The 21,142-nt window shown below is 44.8% G+C and overlaps 1 protein-coding gene across 1 annotated transcript in view; it reads left to right on the top strand.

Moving 5' to 3' along the window:
* The window catches only part of TTC9 (tetratricopeptide repeat domain 9), a 29,237-nt gene extending 27,556 nt beyond the window's left edge, over window positions 1–1,681 (top strand). The window contains exon 3 of the mRNA XM_051621243.1: window positions 547–1,681. Coding sequence (XP_051477203.1) covers window positions 547–626 — 80 coding nt within the window. The 3' untranslated portion in view covers window positions 627–1,681. The remainder of the gene's footprint in view (window positions 1–546) is intronic.
* The last annotated feature ends 19,461 nt before the right edge of the window (window positions 1,682–21,142 follow it).

The following is a 21,142-nucleotide window of genomic DNA, read 5'->3' as shown; positions in this document are numbered from 1 at the left end:
ACAAAAATGCAGCTAGAGTGTCATGGTGGAAAGACTTCCAAATACAAAATTTAAGGAAAGCAAGTGTACAAAGTTAATGTGAATGATGTTCTTCCCAATTCAACTCATGGAACAATGTGAGAAGAGTGAAATGGGCTGTAAAGGGGATAGGAGGGTCAAAAAGTAGAGCATAACTGTACACAAGATATCTTTAGGGGCTTGCATGCATGCACAGAAGCTAGGGAAGCCAACGGAGGTGCCATTCCACAAGAACAGGCAGGGATGACCTGGAAATTTTCAACTGTGTGAATTCAACTGTGCTAACCAAGAGTAATCAGAGAGAAGGTAAAAAATAGCTGAGGCAAGATTGTGAGCAACAGGGAGGGTAAGTACAAATCAGACCAGGTTCTCCCAAACTAAAGCAGGAGAGTTGGTTCAGATGCAGTTCCCGCAGGCAGCGCTGGAGCCATGTTGCTCCTTGATGATGCGCTAAGGTTGAAGGTGAAGTGTGTCTGTCTTTCACAGAGAGTTGTAACCCCTGTATGTGTGTGTGCTTTTTCTCTGCAGACACCAATGTCATACGATATATCCAGCTGACAGAGATGAAGCTCAGCAGATGTTCCCAGAGAGAGAAAGAAGCCTTGTGAAAATGAAGACACTTCAGCTGAAGTGCCCAAGGGGGAACATTTCCTTCCTAGAAGCCCATTTGGTGGATTTTCCTGTTTGCTCTGCCTCATCCTCATCTCCTCATCTATCCACTCTCCCTTGCTCTTCATTGAATCCCAGTTTTGAAAAAAAGAGACTCAGATGCTGGATATGGCTGCTTGCCAACCATGGTAACACCCCTTCCCTGTGGCAGGAGAGCACAATGGCTACAGCCAGCCTTGTTCCAAGACAGTGTCACACACCTGGAGTAAGCAATGCAGGGGGACCTTTCTAGTCCTGAGCTGCCTGCCTATTGCCCTTAGGGAAGCAACCCCCAGGAAAAACAACTTCCTGACCAGGCAAGTTGGAGACAGTTTCTGCTCTGAGAGGTCACTGGAGCTTGGAAGAGCTGAGAAACCAAGAGAGCCGCTGGTCTTTTCACAGGGGACAGCAAATGCCTTTTTACCATCAGTTCCCTCTGCCTGCTTCTCCAGTGTGTGTTATCAGTCTCCAGTGAGAGCTCACATGCTCCCAGGCTAATGCCAGTGAAAACTGTTTCTAAACATCCTCTTAATGAAAGCACAGAGCACCCTACAAACCCCCTGCAGAGCTGTCCTGGTGCTGGAGGAGAAGGCTGTGGGCTACCACAGAATGCTGGATGGACTGTAAAAGCATGGTGTACAGAAGGAAAAACTGAAATAATTCATTAAAAGCAAATAAAAATTATTAATAGGCAACAAGTCCAGGCATTGCTTTTCAAAGGCACCTCTTGGGTTCCCCGTGTCCATATGGGCAACATTGTCTAGTGGGGGGCAGCATGGCTGGGGGGGCATCTCCATTCTTATCTTGGCTCTGCCAATGCCTTGCTGTGTGGTCTTGGGCAGGTCACTTAGCCTCTCTGTGCCTCACTTTCCCCACCTGTATCCAGGGATAATAATACTTCCCTACCTCGCAGGGGTGTTGTGAGGATTTATTAGTTAATGTTTGTAAGTAACAGTACAGTGATGTACAGTGCTAGTATTATTAGTACATTGGATTGAGGTCTTGATTCTCCCACCTTGTGTCAATGCTTCCTCTGTCCTTTTTTTCCTTTTGTAGGAGAACATGTTGCTGACAAACAGGGCAGGACCAACAGCTTTAGAGCCTATTTCAGCAGCCCTTAAGGCTTGTTTGGACCCCCTACAGCAGTCTGATCACTTCTAAGAGCTCAGGCTCCTTGGCTGAAGGGTGATTTTCTGAAACTACCAGTAACGGGATCAGTAGGTGCCACAAACACATTTCCAGTGTTACTGCCCCATCAGTGGCCCACAGGCACCTGCTCCCAGTTACAGGATGTACACGACTGGTCTTATCCCATGGTGGTCAGTGTGAAGTAAGTGTACCCAGATCTACTTTACCTGGCCTTCAGCTGAAACATGGAAACTGAAACACAGAAAGGTGAACAAAGTTCAGCCAAGTGTGGCATGCTGTGGTCCCAGCAGACGTGGGGAGTGCAGACAGTTGGCTATAGCATCCCACATTCCAGCTGTGGTATCTTGCCACATTTTTCTCTAGCCAAAATTTGAAAGAGTTGATAGACAAACATCAAGAGAAAAGGAAAATCTCTGTCATTGGCTCTAAAAAACCTTAAGAAGTATTCATTAGTTCAGGGGCACATCCAGCCCACACTGGGGCCAGTGGTTAAGAGATCACGATAAAGAGGCACATAAGTCTCAAGGATAAGGGCCTCCATCATCTGTGTGAAATTTTTATTACCTGGGATGGCACCAGAAGTTTATGCTCCTCAGGTGGCTGGTGGAAAACAGCTGTTTCCCAAAACTGGGAACACCGTGTATAGCTACAGTGAAGGAAGGGGCTGTGTCCTGGAGGCAGCACAGTCACATTCTTCAGATGGCCCACATTTCATGCATTTGTGCTAGAAGTAGCAAGCACCTCTGCCCACCACTATGCATGTCTAAGCAATAAATGAGGCTACAGCTGCTGCTAGGACAACAATAGAGTTAAAGACAAAGAGGACAAATGAAGGAGATTCTGTAGGTGATTGTTAACTAGACCAGAAAAAAAGGTTCAGCAGAGCTGTGCTTGGGTGTATGTAAGGTGTTCCTGGTACTGTAAAAAACACAGAGCTAATAAGATTCCAGTTGTCAGGCAAATGCTATCCTTCATTTCCTAAATAGATCACAGCAGGCAGCAAATTCAACTAGAGGTGAAGCCCTCATACTTCATATTGCCCATGACAGTTCATCCCACAGCTGCGTGTCTCTTCACTAGGAGTGAAATGAGAATTCATCCTGCAGGCCATGCAGGAGGAGAGGACACCACCTACACAAACAGTCTCTGCCCCGGGAAAGCTCAGACAAGCAGAGGCAGGCTTGTTACTCATGACCGTAATGTAAGAGAAAGGGCATTTTCCAGTCACTGGATATATAGGTCCATGGACTGTCACTTTGTCTGGAAACAATTTTAGCCCTCACAATGGCTTCACTGACATCCTGTCACTGCATCAGTCCCATGTATACATTAGTATAAAAAGGGCACAGCAGACTCCAAAACACAGTCTCCTCAGTTCTCAGTCTCTTTCCCTCCAGGAGCACTGCAAAGTGTGGGGGAAAGTGGGAAGTTTATGAATGTGCATATGAAAAAGATATCAGAGAGCCTCCAGGTGATACACAGCAACCTACTTGCTGCAGAAAATGGTTGTCCTTACATACTTTGATACTCATGGTACCTGCAAGCAGTGCACATTCACACCAGGAGCTGGAGGAAGGAAGTCACCAAAGAGAAAACAGTCAAGGATCATTTTGCCAGCTATGTAGCAGCTGTATGTTTCCACAGTGGCACAAAGCTTGAGCAAAACATGGACAAAACTCCAGGTGGGAGCCCTCCACATGTCAAGAAGAAAGACAGCAGCAATGCCACCAAAGCCAACAGAGCTCCTATGAATTGCACTCTCCCCATGGTAGCCAACTCTGCCTTGCAGTATCAAACATCCCAGCACAGTTTACTGTCTAGTTGGAAAGATGTATAGACACATCACCACTTCTACTGCATGCATCAGGGGAGTAGAGAAGGGGCTTGGAAACTTCCTAAAAGGCTTTGTCTTCTGCAGAAAGAAAGAAAAGGCATATTTGACATCCAATCTATCATTAACATCAATGAGCTTTTCAGCTCCTGAGGAGCAAGGTCCTGATAGACCATGGGCAAGCTCATCTCCTGCCACTACTAAATTTAAGAATACCCAAGGGAGAAAACTGGGAGTTTGTCCAAGAACTGCCTTAACAGGAAACAGAAAAGTGAAATAAGGATTGACCATGAAGGGGAGAACCTAGTATCGAGCCCCCAAGAAAGAGGTCTATGTATACAACAGGGCTCTCCAGATTCCCTAGTTAAATAGACTTTTCCAGTGAGCAGTCCTTAGCAGTCAGATGTAGAGGTGTGGACAGAGGCCACCCAGTCCCACCCAAGTTACCCAGCAATTGCTACAGGGAGTTGGAAAGACAAAGAAGGACACTGTTGGAGGTGGTCACATCCGCTGCAAGAGAAGGTATGTTTTCTGTGGAGCAGTCAAATGGCAATGTGAGAATACACATCCTGGAAGCCAAACCAAGCAAACCAGGCTTTAGCTCAGCCAGGTGACGTATGTGTATGTCCTCAACGTGCATACACAGGGGAATGACCGCAGGCCCCCTTCAGGTACCCAGCAGGGCTGAAATGTCTCCAGCCCAAAGGGTTGTGAGCCCATTTGCCCATCACAGCAGGAACAAAATTACATGGCAGATGCCAGGCAGAGCAGTAGGAAAGCTGACAGCAAGCAAGAACTGAGGCTGAAATAAGAGAGGGATGAGCTGATCATAGGATGCAAAATACAAGCCAAACCCAAGCCACACACCTCAGTTTAGCTTTCCCAGAAAGAGAACTGAACCAGAAAAACAGTGACCACAGGCTTAGCCACATTAGTTGCAGTTCATAACAAAGCCCAGTTTTAATTGGCAGGATACATAGCAGGAAAAAGGCCAGTAAGATTAGAGGTGATTTTCCAGCTGGGGAGGGCAAAGGAGGGGGAGGTTTCCTTCCTCCAGCACAATCATTTTTTAAAGTGTGAGGAGAAGACAAACACATGCTGGCTGCAGGATTTTTCCAAATATGTGTTAACCATTGCAGTTGGTAAAAGTGGCCAGGACAGGGTGGAGAAGTCTTTGTTTAAATTAAGAGGGTATGACTGGTTTCCAGAACTGACAGGAAGGCTATTCTTGCTTGCTAGTGAACCCAGAAACCCATAAGATGAAGAGGAAGACCTTGAGTGCAGAGCAACCCCCTTAGCCATTCATCTCCGTTCACCTTTCTCTGCAAGTTTCATCTGTGTAAATGTTCTCCCCAAACTACAGCCCAGCAGGCCCAGGGGTGCTTCATGTGAGATAGAATAATAGAATGTCTTGGGTTGGAAAGGACCTCTAAAGGTCATCTACTCCACCCCCCCTACAATAAGCAGGGACATCTCCAACTAGACCAGATTGCTCAGAGCCCCATCAAGCCTGACCTTGAATGTCTCCAGGGATGGGGCCTCCACCACCTCTCTAGGCAACCCATTCCAGTGATCCACCACCCTCATATTAAAGAACTTTTTCCTAATGTCCAACCTAAATCTACTCTTCTTTAACTTGAAACCATTATCCCTTGTCCTGTCGTTACATGCTCTTGTGAACAGTTCTTCCCCAGCCTTCTTGTAGGCCCCTTTCAGGTATTGGAAGGTTGCTATAAGGTTCCCCTGGAACCTTCTCTTCTTCAGGCTGAACAACCCCAACTCCCTCAGCATGTCTTCATAAGAGAGGTGCTCCAGCTGTCTGATAATTTCCGTTGCCCTCCTCTGGACTTGCTCCAACAGGGCCATATCCCACTAAGGACTTCACCTGACTGCCATGACTTTTCAAATATCATGGAGAGTGGCTTGGCAACTACATCAGCCAATTCCTTCAGGACTCTGCGATGCATCTCATCGTGTCCCGTGGACTTGTGTATCTACCTCTCCAGAGGTTTTGTCTGTATTGTTTTCTTTAAGCTCAATCCCTTGATTATACCTTTTCTCTCATCTTTTTCCAAGGGACAGGAGAAGGGAAGGGGAAGGGCAATGGGAAAATCAAACCAAATTCACACAGGACCAGCTGACTACCCCTCTTCTCTGCTCATTTATTCATCTTTTCTTCTGCAATCTGAAGCACACTGATGCTCTTCCCAAGTTTCTACTGGGAAACTCCTTGCTCTGCACAGTAGTTGGGTAGAGGCTTGGGCATGGGTTACTTAAATAAGGAGGACAGTGGTGGGTCAATGTGCCACCCAGATGGGATGCTTGGGAGGGTGCAGTAAATGATCAGGGTCCTTAATACTATTGGTGGGTTTGCATAACCAATTAGTAGGACTTTGTATTGCTGCAGCTGGTACAAAATGGTTTCCAGAGATTGTTCTGAGTTGATCTTCTTATGAGTTCCTCAGTTACTAAATGCTGCAGACTGTGCTACCACACCAGCAACAGCCTCGATGCTGCCTCAGTGAAGGTGATGAAAAGCCAAGACACCCTCCTGGCTCCTGTCACAACTACAGTTTAAGGAAGGTAAATTCATACTTGCTAAGAAGATGAGAGGAAACCTGTGGCAATAAACAACTTTGGCAGCCTGCAAGATGGAAGGAGGTGTAAGTGGTACACCATAGATGTAGGGAAGGGAAGAAAATCTCACTTTTGCTTTCCAGAGACAGATGCTCCTTCTGCCTCAGCAGCAAGGGGCCAGCTCAAACTCTGCTCAGCCAGGAGAGCTCTACCTACAGCAGCTGTTTCCAGCAGTGGTCGTGGTGGGGAATCAGGAAATTACTTGTTACCCTGCTTTCGTGCTCATTCCTTAACCTCTGGCAAGTATCTGTTGTTACAGGGACATTGAAACGGCACGTGCAGCACTACTCAGTCACAGCCGTGGTGAACGAAGCTGCTCTCCAAGACAGGCTGACTTCACAGGCCCTACCCACAGCCTCTCTTTCCTTTATCGCCAGCCAAGTCTTATAAATAGCAGCAGCTCTGCAACAACTAACTTCCACAACTTTTGTTTCCTTCCAGAGGGCTATCCTTCACTCCACTTTGCCTGCCAGGGTGTGTGAGCCTGTGCCAGCTCGTAGCTGCCTGTGGCAGCTCCCCATCACTGGCGAGGAAACAACCTATAACTTAGCCAGGTGGAACTGGCAAGGGAATTGGGGAATAAGAAGAGGAATTTGGCTGGGGCTCTGGAGCCAATACAGATCCTCATACAATTAGTACCACCAGATCTGCAGTGCTAAGGTGTGCCCAGATGCCTGTTACACACCACACTTACAGCAGCTCCCTGTTGCCCACTACAGCCCGCAAGGGTGTTGGGAATGAGCTCAGAGGAAGGGTGTATCACCAGCGTGCTCTCTTCCTTATACTATTTTCTCCTGAGAGCTGAGTTAACAGAAGCATATGGGCATATGTTCTCATGTCTGTTGTCAGAGCTACAAATCAAGACTGTCATTCATATGAAACTGTACATTTTCTGTATTGGACTCCAGCTTACCTCAGTACTGTAAAGGTTTGGTGTTAACTACTGTGAAATACCAACATCCAAAATGCAAAATATAAGCACTGAAAATGACAGAAAAGCTTTATACAAAGAGCTCTGCCAAGAAAAAAAAAAAAAAAAAGAGTCACTTTGAAATGAAAAAGACCTGGCTACTAGTAAAAGAAATTAGATTTAATATTAAATAATCTCAACCAGTGACTTTGTCTGCAGCATTTACAGAGTCATTCCTCTGTCTGTGCATGTGTGAGTGTGTGTGCATGCAGGTGCATGTGGGGTGCAGCTCTGGGAGCAGAAATGTACGAGACAGAAGTGGACCAGACCTTGTTCTGCTGTCCAGTCCACCCCACAGTAGGACCTGCTCTAGCTCCACCAGTCCTGACATCTTTTTACTGACCATTTCACCCTCTTGAAATGAGGAACAGAGGAGAAAGAGACACAGATACCCACAAGGCCTGGCAGAAGCTCTGACTCCATGGTGGAGGGAGGCTTTTTGCAATGGGAGTGACAACAAAGTGAAGCAGAAGAGAAAGAGGAAACAGAGGAATGGAATATGGTAGAGAAATGTAAAAAAAATAATTTGAACTGGTAGCAAGTATTTCCATCTGTGACAGAAGTAGGACTTGTGCCAAGTAGGATGTGCCAGCAACATGGAGGAGGGTGGGGGGACAAGGACAACATGCATAGGAAGATAATTTTAAGACCTGTATTAGTTGGAAGTAGTAACCCACCTTCATTATGTGTTCTGGGGACAGAGTTGTTTTGAGGCCTGAAACAAAGCAAATGAGAGTTTTTTTTCCAAGTCTGATATGAGCATTTGATTTTCTTGATGACTTCACATTCCATCCCTTCTGCCAAAGTTTTCCATAAAGCAGGCTGCTCTTCCACTCGGGGCGGGGGGGGGGAATTTTTGCTGTCAATCACAGAATAATAGAATGGTTTGAAGATCAGCAATTCAAATTCAGATGCAGTCACACTGTGTTTCTTTTGCAGCAGCATCTTAAACTCTTGTTCTAGACAGAAACTGTTGCTAACCACATGATACTACAATTAAAATGTATTTTAATAGCTGATAGGAAAAAGAAGTACATACTCAGAATGAATAGAGATGGACTAAGTATTTCGCTTAGCAAAGACAGCTGGGGGATTTACAGTTGGGGACACGAAGATTTTTACTGTCTTACCCAACAATGAATGGTTTTTTGCAGGTCTGACTGTCAGTGTTATTCTCATTTTGTGATGGCAGCCCAAATAAAGTAGCTTAGTATGGCCTGGAACAGCCTCAGGGGGAAGTCACATGCTGGATGAACTGTGGTATCAGCTCCCTGAAAAGGACTGGTGATAAAGCTAGAGAATTTGCAGATTTCCTCCACTTCACACAGCAGCAGCACTTGGTTACAGCACATCTTTTGGCATCAAATAAAACCCAGCTGTTTCATATTTCCTCATACAAACTTCTGGTTAGAAATATGGCCACATGCAAATGGCATATTCCTTCATGCAGAGCTGGTCTCCTGCCTCTTGCTGGGGCTGAATCAGATCCAACTGACAGCTTGCTGAATTCAGTAGGTTACCTCTGAGGCTCGGCTGCCTGCTGGCAAGCTCTGAGCATTGACTCACTACATAAGTCCATTCCCTGAAATAGGCTTAGCAAGCCAAGATGCAAGCCCTTTCACAGGGTCCTTTAGATTCTGCCTAGGCGAGATAGAGGGGCTGAGCCAGGATGCTCACAAAAAGTGAGGGCTTGGCAATGGCCAGGCATAACAGACATGTGACCCATTTGTGGTCCAGAGGCCAGGCTCTGACATCTGCTCCTCAAGCTATGGGGGTGGCTCATTAAGCCAGGGCTGACTTCAGACTGGCATATACCCATTGCTAACAACTCTCGTGGTTTTTGATTCTCCCAGTCTTGGGTGCTGGGGCTGCACTGTCATGCTGAGGCACAGGCAGGTCCCTGATTCTAAAAGCCCTTTAAAACCTGAGTAGTAAGGGCTCCAAACTTCAACAAGCAAACTGTAAAAAGCCTCGAGGTTTTTTTTAAGCTTTCATGACTCAGAGGGGCTCAGCCTACCACTTCTTCATGTTTGTGCAGGCAATGCTGCCTGCTGGTGTGTCACACAGGCCTGAGCTTCCATTTAAGCACAGGAAAATAGCTATCTGGTTAGTGGCTTCCTACACTTGTCCCCAGCCCAGCAAGATGGAAGGGCTGAGCAAAAGAAAAGCCTACCCTGAACATCACCAAAGCAACATGTCATGGCAGCACCCCGAAGTTAAGTTTTCACTTCAACCTGGCAAGCTCCAGCTACTGTTCAGCAGACTGGGAGATTTGTCTCTTGACATCAGGTTGGCAACGTTGAGGGGCTCATACAGCTTGCTCACAAAGTCCAGCATCATCCCCATAGGGAAAACCAGTAAGAGAGATCACTGTCACACCTATTTGCTCAAGGAAGAAAAGTAACATTTTACCTTTGGAGTCCCTATTAGCTGTGTTGGGCTACCATAGCAAAGGGAGTCAAGCTTTACTCTGTCTTAGCTGGTTTCTGGAAGATTACTTCCATATGAGTGATGATGAAAAGCTGTACACAAGAGCAGGGTCTAAATCTGCAGATTACAGGTAAGTGCACAGCTTGACTCTCAGATCAGTGGCTGGGAATACAACACTGTCAGTTAGGAAAATCCTATAATTTATAGCATACACAGCCAGAATTCAAATCAACAGAAAAATCAGGAACTCCACAGTGGCAATGCTATGGGTTCCCATTATAAAATGAGCTCAGTTTTTCTTTGCAAGCAATGCATCTTCTATGAAGAAACATGCTGCTGTTGAGAGACCTCTCATTTTCAGTGTTCTGCAGCAGCCATTTCCCACCCCACCTGTTACTAGTCTAGAGACTGACGTGGAGCTCTAGGGATCCCAGAAGTTTACATCTCCATGATCCAATGTGAGGTGGACTTAGTTAACTAACAAAAGATGGCTGTCTAATAAAAGATGGGATCTCTCCTTTTCACTCATCACCAGTACAAATATGGATTTCCTGGAGGAACTGCACAGCTCTGTTCACAATGAGCAAGGCAAGCTATGTCATCTCATGCCATAAATCCAGGTAAGTAACAACTCTGAAAACAGAACTGGATAAGATCCTTAAGAGAGCATCTGCATTACCCCATTGCCTTAAGGCAATTAGGTCAGATTAAGTTAAACTGCTTCTGAGAGATGTTTATCGAACCTGTTCTTAAAAGCCTCCTATGACAGAACACCACAGCCTTCCTAGATGGAAAGTTAAGAGACTTTTAACTAAAGCTCAAACTAAGTCACCTTTACAGAGATTTAAACCAATTACCTCTTCTTTCAACTACAGCAGAGATGACAAAAATTTATTCTCTTACTTTGCAGCAATTCCTGATCTTTGTGAAAGGCTCTTCTCCAGGACTATGATCTTTTAGCTTCTATCAACATTTCTGCAACTCAGCAACTTCTCTGGCTCCTTTGCTGTTCTCCTCATTCTCCTCTGGATTTCTTCCAGGTGGTTTACATCTTTACTGGAGTGCAATGCTGAAAGCAGGACAGTTTTCCAGGTGTGGCCTTCCAGTGCAAGACAGAGCAGAGGCATTATTTCAGAAGTCCTATATACGATAGGTCTACTTATATATTCGTTGGACTAGCAAGACATCATTGACTCATGTTCAAGTCTCACCCCACACTGCTTTCACTCATCCCAGTTTTTATTCTGCTGTGTCACCATCAAATCATTTTGTATCCGTGCACATCAACACTCCTTACTGAGTTGCATCGTATTTGATGGACAAATGATTAGATTCCAGGAAATATGAAGTCACAATTCTTTTTCCACAGAAAGAACAGATCTGAATCTCTCTGCTTTTTAAATTATGCACGTGGTCAAATTTTAAGACAAACAAAAGTAAGATTCTGCACGAAGTCCCAGCTTTTGGGTGCAGGTAAATCAATATATCTGTTCTACTTTTGTAGTATTGCTAACAAGTTCCACAGCTGCCCAAGCTCTGCAGTGCTTTAGAGGCCAAAAAACCCACTACCTGACAGTTGAGAATCACAGGCTGTTGTAAACATCACTCACACTTTTGTTTTGCCTGGCAAAGCAACTCCTTCTGCTCTTTCAGATTACCTTGCAGAGTCAGGCACAGGCAGATAATCCAAAACAAGTAGGATTAATAACACCTGAGCAAGATGGGAGTATTAATGAACAATGGAACAAATATCAAGAGCAAGTGTGGTGTTCACCATATCCTGCAAGTTTTTTCCTCAGTATCCCCCAGTCAGGCAGAAGATGGGTATTTCTTTCAAAACCTTCTAAGCAGAGGTCACAGGCAATGCAACCCACAGATTTGGATCCCCAGCTCTCCTAAGAGTTTTGGTTTTTTTAGCAGCTCATGCACCTGACCATGAAAAGAAAACCAGAAGATGCTCAACAGAAATAAGAAAAAGGGCAATCGTTAATCTGTGTCCAGTTTTCAGTGAAGATAATGTTTTGGATACTTTTCTTCATGGATTTTTATGTTGTACTTACAGGAAGTGAGTTGCTCAGTGTCCTCCAGAAAGACATTTGTTAGCTGTTTGCTCTTTCCCAACCGGAGGAAGCATGTGCAACAGAGGACTTGGTTTGATTGGTCATGGGATTTTGAATGCACACATTCCAGTGCTTCCTGAAGAAACGTGTCCCACACAAGTCGCAAGAAGTATGAAGTTACTGAAAGCATTGAAGTGATGTTAGTGATCTCCTAATATCCCTGAACATCTAATTCCAGGGCAAAAACAGCTTTGAATTGGATCTGATACTCTATGGGTGACCTGGGGCAAGAGCAGAATCAAATCTGTAGCTGCTTGGTTCCATCAAACAAGGCTGTAGGATGCTGCTAGAACTCACTACCCATTGCAGGCTCCAAGCCCAGGTTTGTATTAAAAGGCGTTAATTGGTGAGACCAGATTATTGCTTGCAGAGTAGGTAGGTCCCTCGCTCTCCAAGACCATCAGTGATGGCATAAAGCCTGTGATGCGTGCTGTTACGAGAGAGCTTCAGGCAAGCACAGGTTTCAAGTGTACCTTTGAAGTGCAGGTGAAGTGGCCAGGCACAAATATGTAGCATCCACCTTCACTAAATAGTATGTTGCATATACAAATTCAGCCTGTCCTCATAACCCAGCTGGGTGGGGCTCAGCTTCTACCGAAGGAGGAAACAATCCACGCACTCACCACTCCTTGATGGCAGCAGTGAGTTTAGACATCTAAAATAATGTTAAGAGCCCATGGGAAGTCCATGGGAATTTAGCCTGAAGATGTGGGCTGGATCCAGACAAAGGCTGGCATCTCCCCAAGGCAGTGAAGGAAATCATGCTGATTAAAGTAGCTGAGGATGTGGCATGTTGCTACATTTCTGAAAAGTACCTCAGTGGGGAAGAAAAGTTGAGTAGAGCAGTGGAAGCTCAACATCTATGTCTGCAGCTCCCTGTTTTACTTGGCCCATGTCAGAGAGCTGTACTGAGCCTCATTCCTCCTTGCATTGATCTAGCCCCATCTTTGACTGCTGGATGTGGAAGAACTGAGCAAGTAATGTTTCCAGCACACTTCTGAAGGGGCTCTATGAGCATGAAGTATTGCTGCTGCTGTTAGAAACAAGAACACAATCTGCTGCTGAATAATTCATTTGATGTGAAAAACAGCCAGCGAGTTGTTGAACAAAAATGCTGTGCAATGAGACATAATTACAGAGTGGTTCTGGGGAGTGGGACAGAGATTGAGCTCTCAGGTTGGCTGGCAGTGATGTCAGGCCACACAGACAGGCACGGGTGTGGGTCAGATTGCATATTTAACTTTCTGAATTATTAGAACACTTCGCTTTCAACCTCTGAGGTATCAAGGGACTATATGATTTGGAGGGATCACCTCTGGTGGATAAAAGGAATTCACTGTCCCCAGTTTTTTTGCTATTTGACCCTTCTGGTAAGAGTGTAGAAGCAGTAACTAGTGCCAACTGGGAGGAACTGACCTGTCACAGCAATTGCATTCTTCTTGACAGGAGGAATGTGAAGAGCTGTTCATTCCCAACAATTGTGCCATATTGTGAACACCAAAGCTTTGTGTGGCAGTTTTTTAAAATGCCAAGGGGATTCTCTACCTCAGAGGGCTATTTAAGAAAAGATACCAGGAAGCGCAGGGACCATCCTGTAGCATGGGAGCTCTGGAGGCAAGTCTGTTTTCTTCATCAAAACACACAGAAAACCTCCGTCTGCTCTGGCTTGGGAAGAAAACCCATACCTTTCCTTAAGGTTATATCCTTTCCTCACACATGATCAACCACTGGCTTGAAAATGGATATGAGACTTCAAAAACGGCTGCAAAACTGTATTGTCATTTACATGCACAGAGCTGCAGTGCCCCGATTCTCATCCAGGGACTGTGAAAGCTTTTAGTGTTCCAGGAAAAAACAGGCACTAAATCAAAAACTAAACCAGAAATGGCCCCACACAAGACCTACTTCAGCTCACTTATCATCAGAGTAAACAAAACACACTCCAGATACTACTGATGGATTCAAGCCTGGCTTAAGACACTGAAAGACAAAAGTCCCTACTGCATCCCAGGTCTCTGGTTAATTCTGGCCTGTGAGCCAGATTCAAGGGATGGGGAGCCTGGAAGTTGTGGGTGGCTTGGAGCAAGGGAGAGAAAGTGGAATGGGAGAAGAGGCTTTATCATGCATTTTTCCTTCAATAGCCAAAATACCCTTCTGGTCTTTCTCATATATCCTAGAGAGAGCACAACTGAAGTGCAAAGAACTGTTTAATGGATTTAGTAATAGTATTGATCTTCTGTCACTTAAGAAGGGACTTGGAGCTTAATCAGATCTGCAGAAGTGTCTCACAATTTACTTTGCCAAAGTAAAGGATTAGATATCAGAGAAAGAAAAGGCCCTTCAGTTTGCTCTGCAGGATGGAAACCCACCCCTTTCCTCTTACCATGTATTTAAATGGGAAAGAATCCAAAACAACTTGCCATGAGATTCTGCCTGGAGGAACTAATTCAGCAGCAACAAACAGAGGTAGACTCAGCAATGTGGCAAGACAGCCCTTAACCTTTTTAACAGCCTGATTTGGCTCTGTAATCTGGTCACTTAAGCATTAACAGTAGAAATTACATTGCTGGTAAGTCAGAGACAGACTGAGCAAGTTTTCACCTTCTGAGATGTCTTCCTGCCACTGAGATGCAAAGCAATGTTTACATGCAAGCTGAACACAACTGACTTGGAGGCAACACTGAGAAACAATGAACCAGAAACCCTCTGATGCTGTTTTTATAGCCACCTCTGAGACAACAGAAAATGGGGCTCATCAAACCATTGCCCATAACGCTGCCTCAGGAGACACTGAGATAGTTTCATTTCTTTGACACCTGAAGCCATAACTCCCTGAACCATCTTTCAGGGTGGCTGCAGATCATAGAAAGCCAGGTTGGAGGGGACCTCAAGGATCATCTGATCCAACCTTTCTAGGTACTACTATAGTTTATATGAGATGGCTCAGCACCCTGTCAAGCTGAGACTTAAAACTGTCCAATGTGTGGGAATCTACCACTTCCCTTGGGAGACTATTCCAGTGTTTGACCGTTCTCATGGGAAAAAATTCACCTCTTGTGTCCAACTGGAATCTCCCCAGGAGCAACTTGTGCCCATTACCCCTTGTCTTTTCCATGTGATTCCTTGTAAACAGGGAATCTCCATCTTCTTAGCAGCCACCCTGTGAGTACTGGAACATGGTCATAAGGTCTTCCTGAAGCCTTCTCTTCTCAAGACTGAACAAACCCAGTTTTCTCAGCCTCTCCTCATATGGCAGGTCCTCCAGTCCTCTGATCATCCTTATGGCCCTTCTCTGGACCCTCTCCAGCCTGTCTCCATCCTTTTTGTAGAGCAGGGACCAAAACTGAATGCAATATCCCAGGTGTGGTCTGACCAGCACCACGTAGAGCGGGATGATGACTTCTTGATCTCTGCTGGTGATGCCCTGGTTGATGCAGCCCAGCATCCCATTGGCTTTCTTTGCTGCTGCAGCATGCAGATGAGACAACTGATTTGTGTATCAGTGTTGTGGCACCACTGAAGCCGTGCTGGCATGGGGCAGAGGCTGGAGAATTGGCTACTCAACGTGACTCTACCAGAAGTGAGCAAGGTATTTCAGGTTCAACCTTAACAGTGACTTTGCAGTGAGAAATTTCTTGTTAACATCTCAGAAACTCTGACTATATGCTGGGACAGGCACACACAAACATATACTTGCATGATAACTACGATGAATAATCTGGTTTGATTTGGCTTGCATGAGATACTTTAAACAGCTAATCCAATTCCACACAAACTCTATACCAGTTCCTACTACTGAATCCCACCAACAACAGAGGGAATTCAAGAGCCTCTGCTTCCCATCATGGAAAAGATTTCTCATTAGTTTTCTTTCATGTACTTCTTTTTGGAAACTTTTACTTAAAACACTTCACTATTTCATAGAGAAAGCTTGCAGGTGACTTGCTTTCTTGGATCAGTATTGATCTACCTTGATCAGCACTGCTGGATGTTATTCATCCTGATCCACAATTGCACTTATGTCTTGGGTTTGCTATTGTCCTAGCAGGTTTGCAGAGATAATAGAATGTTATTTGGGACCTGTAGTTCCCCTGTCTCCCCAGCATGTATGTGAGGAAAGGAAGGTGCACAAAACCAAATTACCAGGAAGGGTCAAGCCTTTCGTTTTCCAACAATAAGGAACCTTCTTCCAGAGCAGAGGTGGCTTAGCAGGTAGCAGGGAATCTGCCTGGAACAGCACAAGCAATCCTAACATGGCCTTCAAATCATGGGAACATCACTCTCTGAATCTGAGACAACTTCAGTGTGGCAGGAAGAGCCACTGCCAAACTTAAACAGAAGCTTGAAAGCAACTGTCAAGCCCACAGCCCATGCCAAAGTGTCAGAGGGCAGCAGTGGATGTAGGGCTCAGCCACAGGAAGTTCTGGCTTTGAGAGATGTCCCCCCAGGCCAGTGGCATGTCCACAGGGTGAAAGGAAAACAGGCTGGGGAGGTGGAGGGTGAGGAGGAAGGAAGGGATGGTGAGAGTGAGTTCTCACTCCTTGCATAACCAGGGGATTTCAGCCAGCAGCCACTGATGGATGACAAATTTAGCAGAAAAGGAACAGCATTTTTTTTACTGTTCCTATTAAGAAGGTGACAGCATTGGAAAGGCCCTATTTATTATTTACCTACACTGCAGAATGTTCAATATTTTAGTCTGACATTAGAGTCCAGCATCTCAGAGATATTTTAAGAAGCCTGTACCTTTGAAATTCTGATGGAGATCCAAAAAGCTGGCATAGGCAGCTACAAATACATTTTCTGATTACAGGAGTCCCAAGTGAAGAGCAGCTTTGTCTAAAAAGAGAACTTTCCCCTTATGCTCAACCATCTATTTCGTACAATAATTGAATGTCTACTGAAAAAACTGTCTTGTCATCTGTTGCAATAAAAATGTTTCATCATCACTTGGCTGTGCTTACTGAAATGCTGTAACCCACAGCCTCAAGGGCAGAAAGCCTGACAACTCCCTTTAAAGAACACCCCTTGTTCACACACATAGGTTTTTGATCCTCTTGCACATTTTGGCTACAGTGTCAGAGCCCTTCCCTTCCTAAGGCAAAAACATCTTCAAGCTCTGCTTCCACTGTCTGAGTATTTCTTAACAGGGTTCCCTGAGCCTTCTAACAGATTTGTGACTTCCTCCCCATATTTCATGCTCTGTATTGTATCCAGAGCCAATTACAAAAATAGACGGCAACTTCCAGAGCTCAGTGTGAACCCTACTGACTTAGCAGGAGTGGGGAGATGTGGTGAATTTGTACCATCCCTGCACTGCACCTTTTTGTCTGTAGGAGTACCTGCCATTTTATGAAAGCAAACTACTGCAGCAGGATCCAGAAAGCTGCTAAATGCTTTACTTCTAATTTTTTTCATTTGGCATCACATTTGATCTAAATCAAGTCTTAAAGCCTGAAAATTATTCCCTAGCAGTGTAGAAAAATCAGCAAAATTAAACTGCCTTTTTTAGAATTGTATTCTATAATAAGCAAGTGTTATTAGGAGTGCTAATATCATTAGGAGTGAGGAGAGGATTTTGGTTTGGTTTTAATTCGTTACTTCGTTGTGCTGAGAAGAGCACCACAATTGTTCTGGATTGTTCTCTAGCAGCTGCTGTGACACCAGCTATTAACTCCCTCTTGGGCACAGTAAAGAAGGTATGCTCTGAGCTGGCTGCAGATGCCTCCCCTAACACACATGTGCTTGGATGCATGTGTGTGAAAGATGTGAATGCATAGGCACATACACATTTTAGAGGTCATTTATATTTCCATCAACCTTATCCCATCGGTAAAAGGAGACTGCTGAACCCTGGCCTCTCAAGCTCAGTGCACAACTGGTACAGACTATCTTGGGTTATTTCCTCTCTCACTTAAACCAATTCTAGTTCTACATCAGACTTCCCCTCACGTACATGAAGTTCATCAATTTTCATTTTGACCTGGGGGACCCAGCAACAACAGCAGATCCCTGGTCTCTGGCATGGCCCCTGCTCTCCATCTCAGATGTGTGTTTCTCCTCAGCCATTTTTCACCAGCTCACCTATTCCCACTCTGCCCTCAGTCCTACCCCTAGGCAATACAAATGCAGTGACAAGCCTTTTACATTTTCTTATTCTTTGGAATGAGCCCAAGGTCATTGATTGGAGTGATGCTCAGAATATCATCTATCTTTTTTGAAGGCACATAGGTAAGAAAGGGCAAGAGCAAAGGGAGAGAAGGACATGCCAAAGAAATCAGAGGTTCTCTTCATACCCTTGCCATTCAAGGCGAGATAAGTCTCCTTTCCTTTAATTTAAAGTTGTTCCAGGGTCTTGACTTGCCTCTCTCTTTCTTACCTATAGGAGAGAACGTTATTTAGCATGCCAACCATCTGTTAGGGGAGGTCAGAAATAATTTTCCTCTCCTTGTCCTCAGCTGGAGCTTGTACAGCAAAAAGACTGGGTACAAGAAGGATGCATACACCCCATAAAGCCAATCAGAGGGGTATTAAATGTGATCAAGACTTAGAAATCAGCACAGAGTAGCTGCTTGGAACACCTGGTACTTCACAAAGTGAAAGCCCATCTACAGAGCACCAAAGACCAGCTTCCAGGGAAAGGACAGTTTCAGGACATACTGTGCACAAAGACAAAAGCATCTTTTGTTCCCTGGGCTCCTGTCCCCTCACTCATTTGCCCTTCAGTGGAGGACATTAACTTACATTTACAGCTTGCAATTTAAGTCCATCTGTCGCGTATAATTCACCTCCTTTAGCTGCTCTGCTGAGCCCTAAGTGGTGTTGAGCTGTAAGGCCGAGCAGAACTTTTCTTCCCCAGATGATGAGGAGAACTCTGCCCCTTTCTCCACCAAATAGTACTTTGCCATTTCCCCTTTTATGTTAGCATTCAATGTTAATCCAGAGGCAACTCTCTTTCCAGCCTCAGATCCTTTTCTGAGGTTCTGCTTCTCAACCAGCATATCCCTGCTCCTTTCATGTCTGTAAAGCTTATTCCTTTCCTTTGAATCAATACAGCTTTATTTTACAATGGCATCTTTCATAGAAACTGCATCCTCAAATGCCTGTGAATAACTCCAGGCCTTGACCTGTATCTGGGACAAATTACTGCAACCAGTAAATATTGCATGGATTGAAAACATTCAATCACTATATTTGTTTTGCTAAACCTCATGTTACTGATCTCTTACCTTTTTTGCAGCTCATAGTTTTCATATCTGCATACTTTTCCTCTCCCCTCAAATGCTGGTGTTACCCAGCTTTGTGCTTTGTGCAGGTCTGATTACAGCTACATAAAATCCTGAGGAAGGAAGAAGCTTTTAATTAAAATATGTGTCCAGGCTATGTTTTCATTGGGCATTTGAGATGCCCAGCTAGATAGCTCTCTACCCCCCAGTATATCCAATCTCATTAGTTCCACCTAATTTATCCAAAGATTGCTTTTTCAATAGAGGTTCTGAGCATCAACCCAAAGATATCAACCAGCACTGCAGTGCATAACATGCTACTTCAGATCCATCTATATCCTCTCTCTATACATCTTATGGCAACTTTCCAGCCCCTGCCAGGCCAGGTTGGATGGGCTCTGAGACCTGGTCTAGTGGGTCCCTGCCCATGCAGGGGGGCTGGAACTAGATGATCTTTAAGGTCCCTTCCAACCCAAACCATTCTATGATTCATTCTACGATCCTATTAAGAGGTACCAATACTGACTTTTCCAGAGGCATCTCCTGTATGCTGAGGATTGTTCCCCTGAAATGCGAGCAAAATAAAGGGCAAAATGGGAAGAAGAGCATTTGAAACTAAGAATCAGTTAATTTATATGACAGAGTATGTGAGAACAAGGGTTTAAAAGTATTAGCACATGCAGAGAAAACTAGAAGCAAAGACCCCACAACTCTGATCGCAAAATAATCTGGGTCCCCTCAGGACTCACCAATGTTAAGGACAGGTCGCTTGCCCTGCCCACCAGATTGTGTGGCAAAAAACCACCACCTGCCACAAATTACCAGCACCTGCCACGAATTACCAGCACCTGCCTGAATCCCTGGGTCTGGCAGGCTCAGAAGGCCCAATGCACTTCTCCAAAGGGCAAGGAGACACTGCCATCCCCAACATGGGGAGGGGGACAGAAAACACAGCACAGAGGTAATCTCTGGTGGCATGCAGAAGGGCTCAGATGGGCTCTGCACTCCAGCATAGAGATGCTTCATGCAATGTACAGCACTGCTGAGGGATGCTGACACTTGCTGGATATTTTAAGCTCTGACCAAGAGACATGTTTTATCATCCTGCACTCACACACCTGTCTGTAACTTCCCTCTTATTAGCTAAATCCCACACAGCTCACAGCAAAACATTTGACTGATTCTTTGGGTAGAAAGCAACATTTTCTTAGGAAACAACTATCAAAACCCCAAAATAGCCTAAATTTCTGTATGCCATTTTTCTTCTTAATGGGCCATTAAAAGGCTGGTTCTTGTGCTACATTACACAGTACCTAGTTACCTCATTCACCACGTTCCTGGTAGTGCTGCTTTTACTGGAGCATCCTGCAATTCCCTGTAGACCTCTAGAGATGTCCAGCCATTTTGTTTTAATATCATTATCCTTGCTAACAACTGAATGTAATTGTCCAAGGGAGCAAGCTAATGCATACCTCAAGCAAAAAACCACTTGTAGAAAATCAAAGAGAGCTGTGGACAGAAAAGGGAATTAAGAGGCAGGACTCCTGGGGTGTACTTCCTAGTCCTGCTTAGAGCTTGCACATTGGGAAAGATTTTTTTAACCTCTTTTTGCCTCAGTTTCTGAATTATATGATGACCCATGAAAGAGGCTTGTTTGGAATATTAAAAGTGTTTGCAAAGATCCTGGATTTAAGGTGCTAAGTGCACACGCAAAAAAGTCACTCTGCACTTTCTATGCCCCTTAATCACAACACTTTCATGCCAAAAATGGCAATTCCACCCATTTCCTTCTTCCACCCTCCATCCTCAATTTTTTCTTGTTATGAGTTTTTCCTCCTTATTGGTTATTATGTACACTCATTTAAATTGCAGCCAGAGACATGTGTAGTGGGTGTTAGGAAAGCAGTTCCAACAGGAAAGACAGCGAGGTGATGATAATTTTCCCCAGGAAATAAGCATGTAGACATGCTTGCCCCACAATTATCCTGCGTGATTATCAAGTGCTCCTGCTCCTCAGGCCACATGGCTGTCAGAGTTGCTTCACTTCTGTCTCTCAGCCTTCCTGCCTGCAGCATATGCCAGTTATCTCTTATCCATCAGCACATGGCTTTTC

This window comes from Apus apus, chromosome 5 (assembly GCF_020740795.1).
Source record: "Apus apus isolate bApuApu2 chromosome 5, bApuApu2.pri.cur, whole genome shotgun sequence".
In the NCBI taxonomy this organism is placed as follows: Eukaryota; Metazoa; Chordata; class Aves; order Apodiformes; family Apodidae; genus Apus; species Apus apus.
The sequence above is the reverse complement of the archived record's forward strand: the minus strand, read 5'-3'. Positions and strand labels throughout refer to the sequence as shown.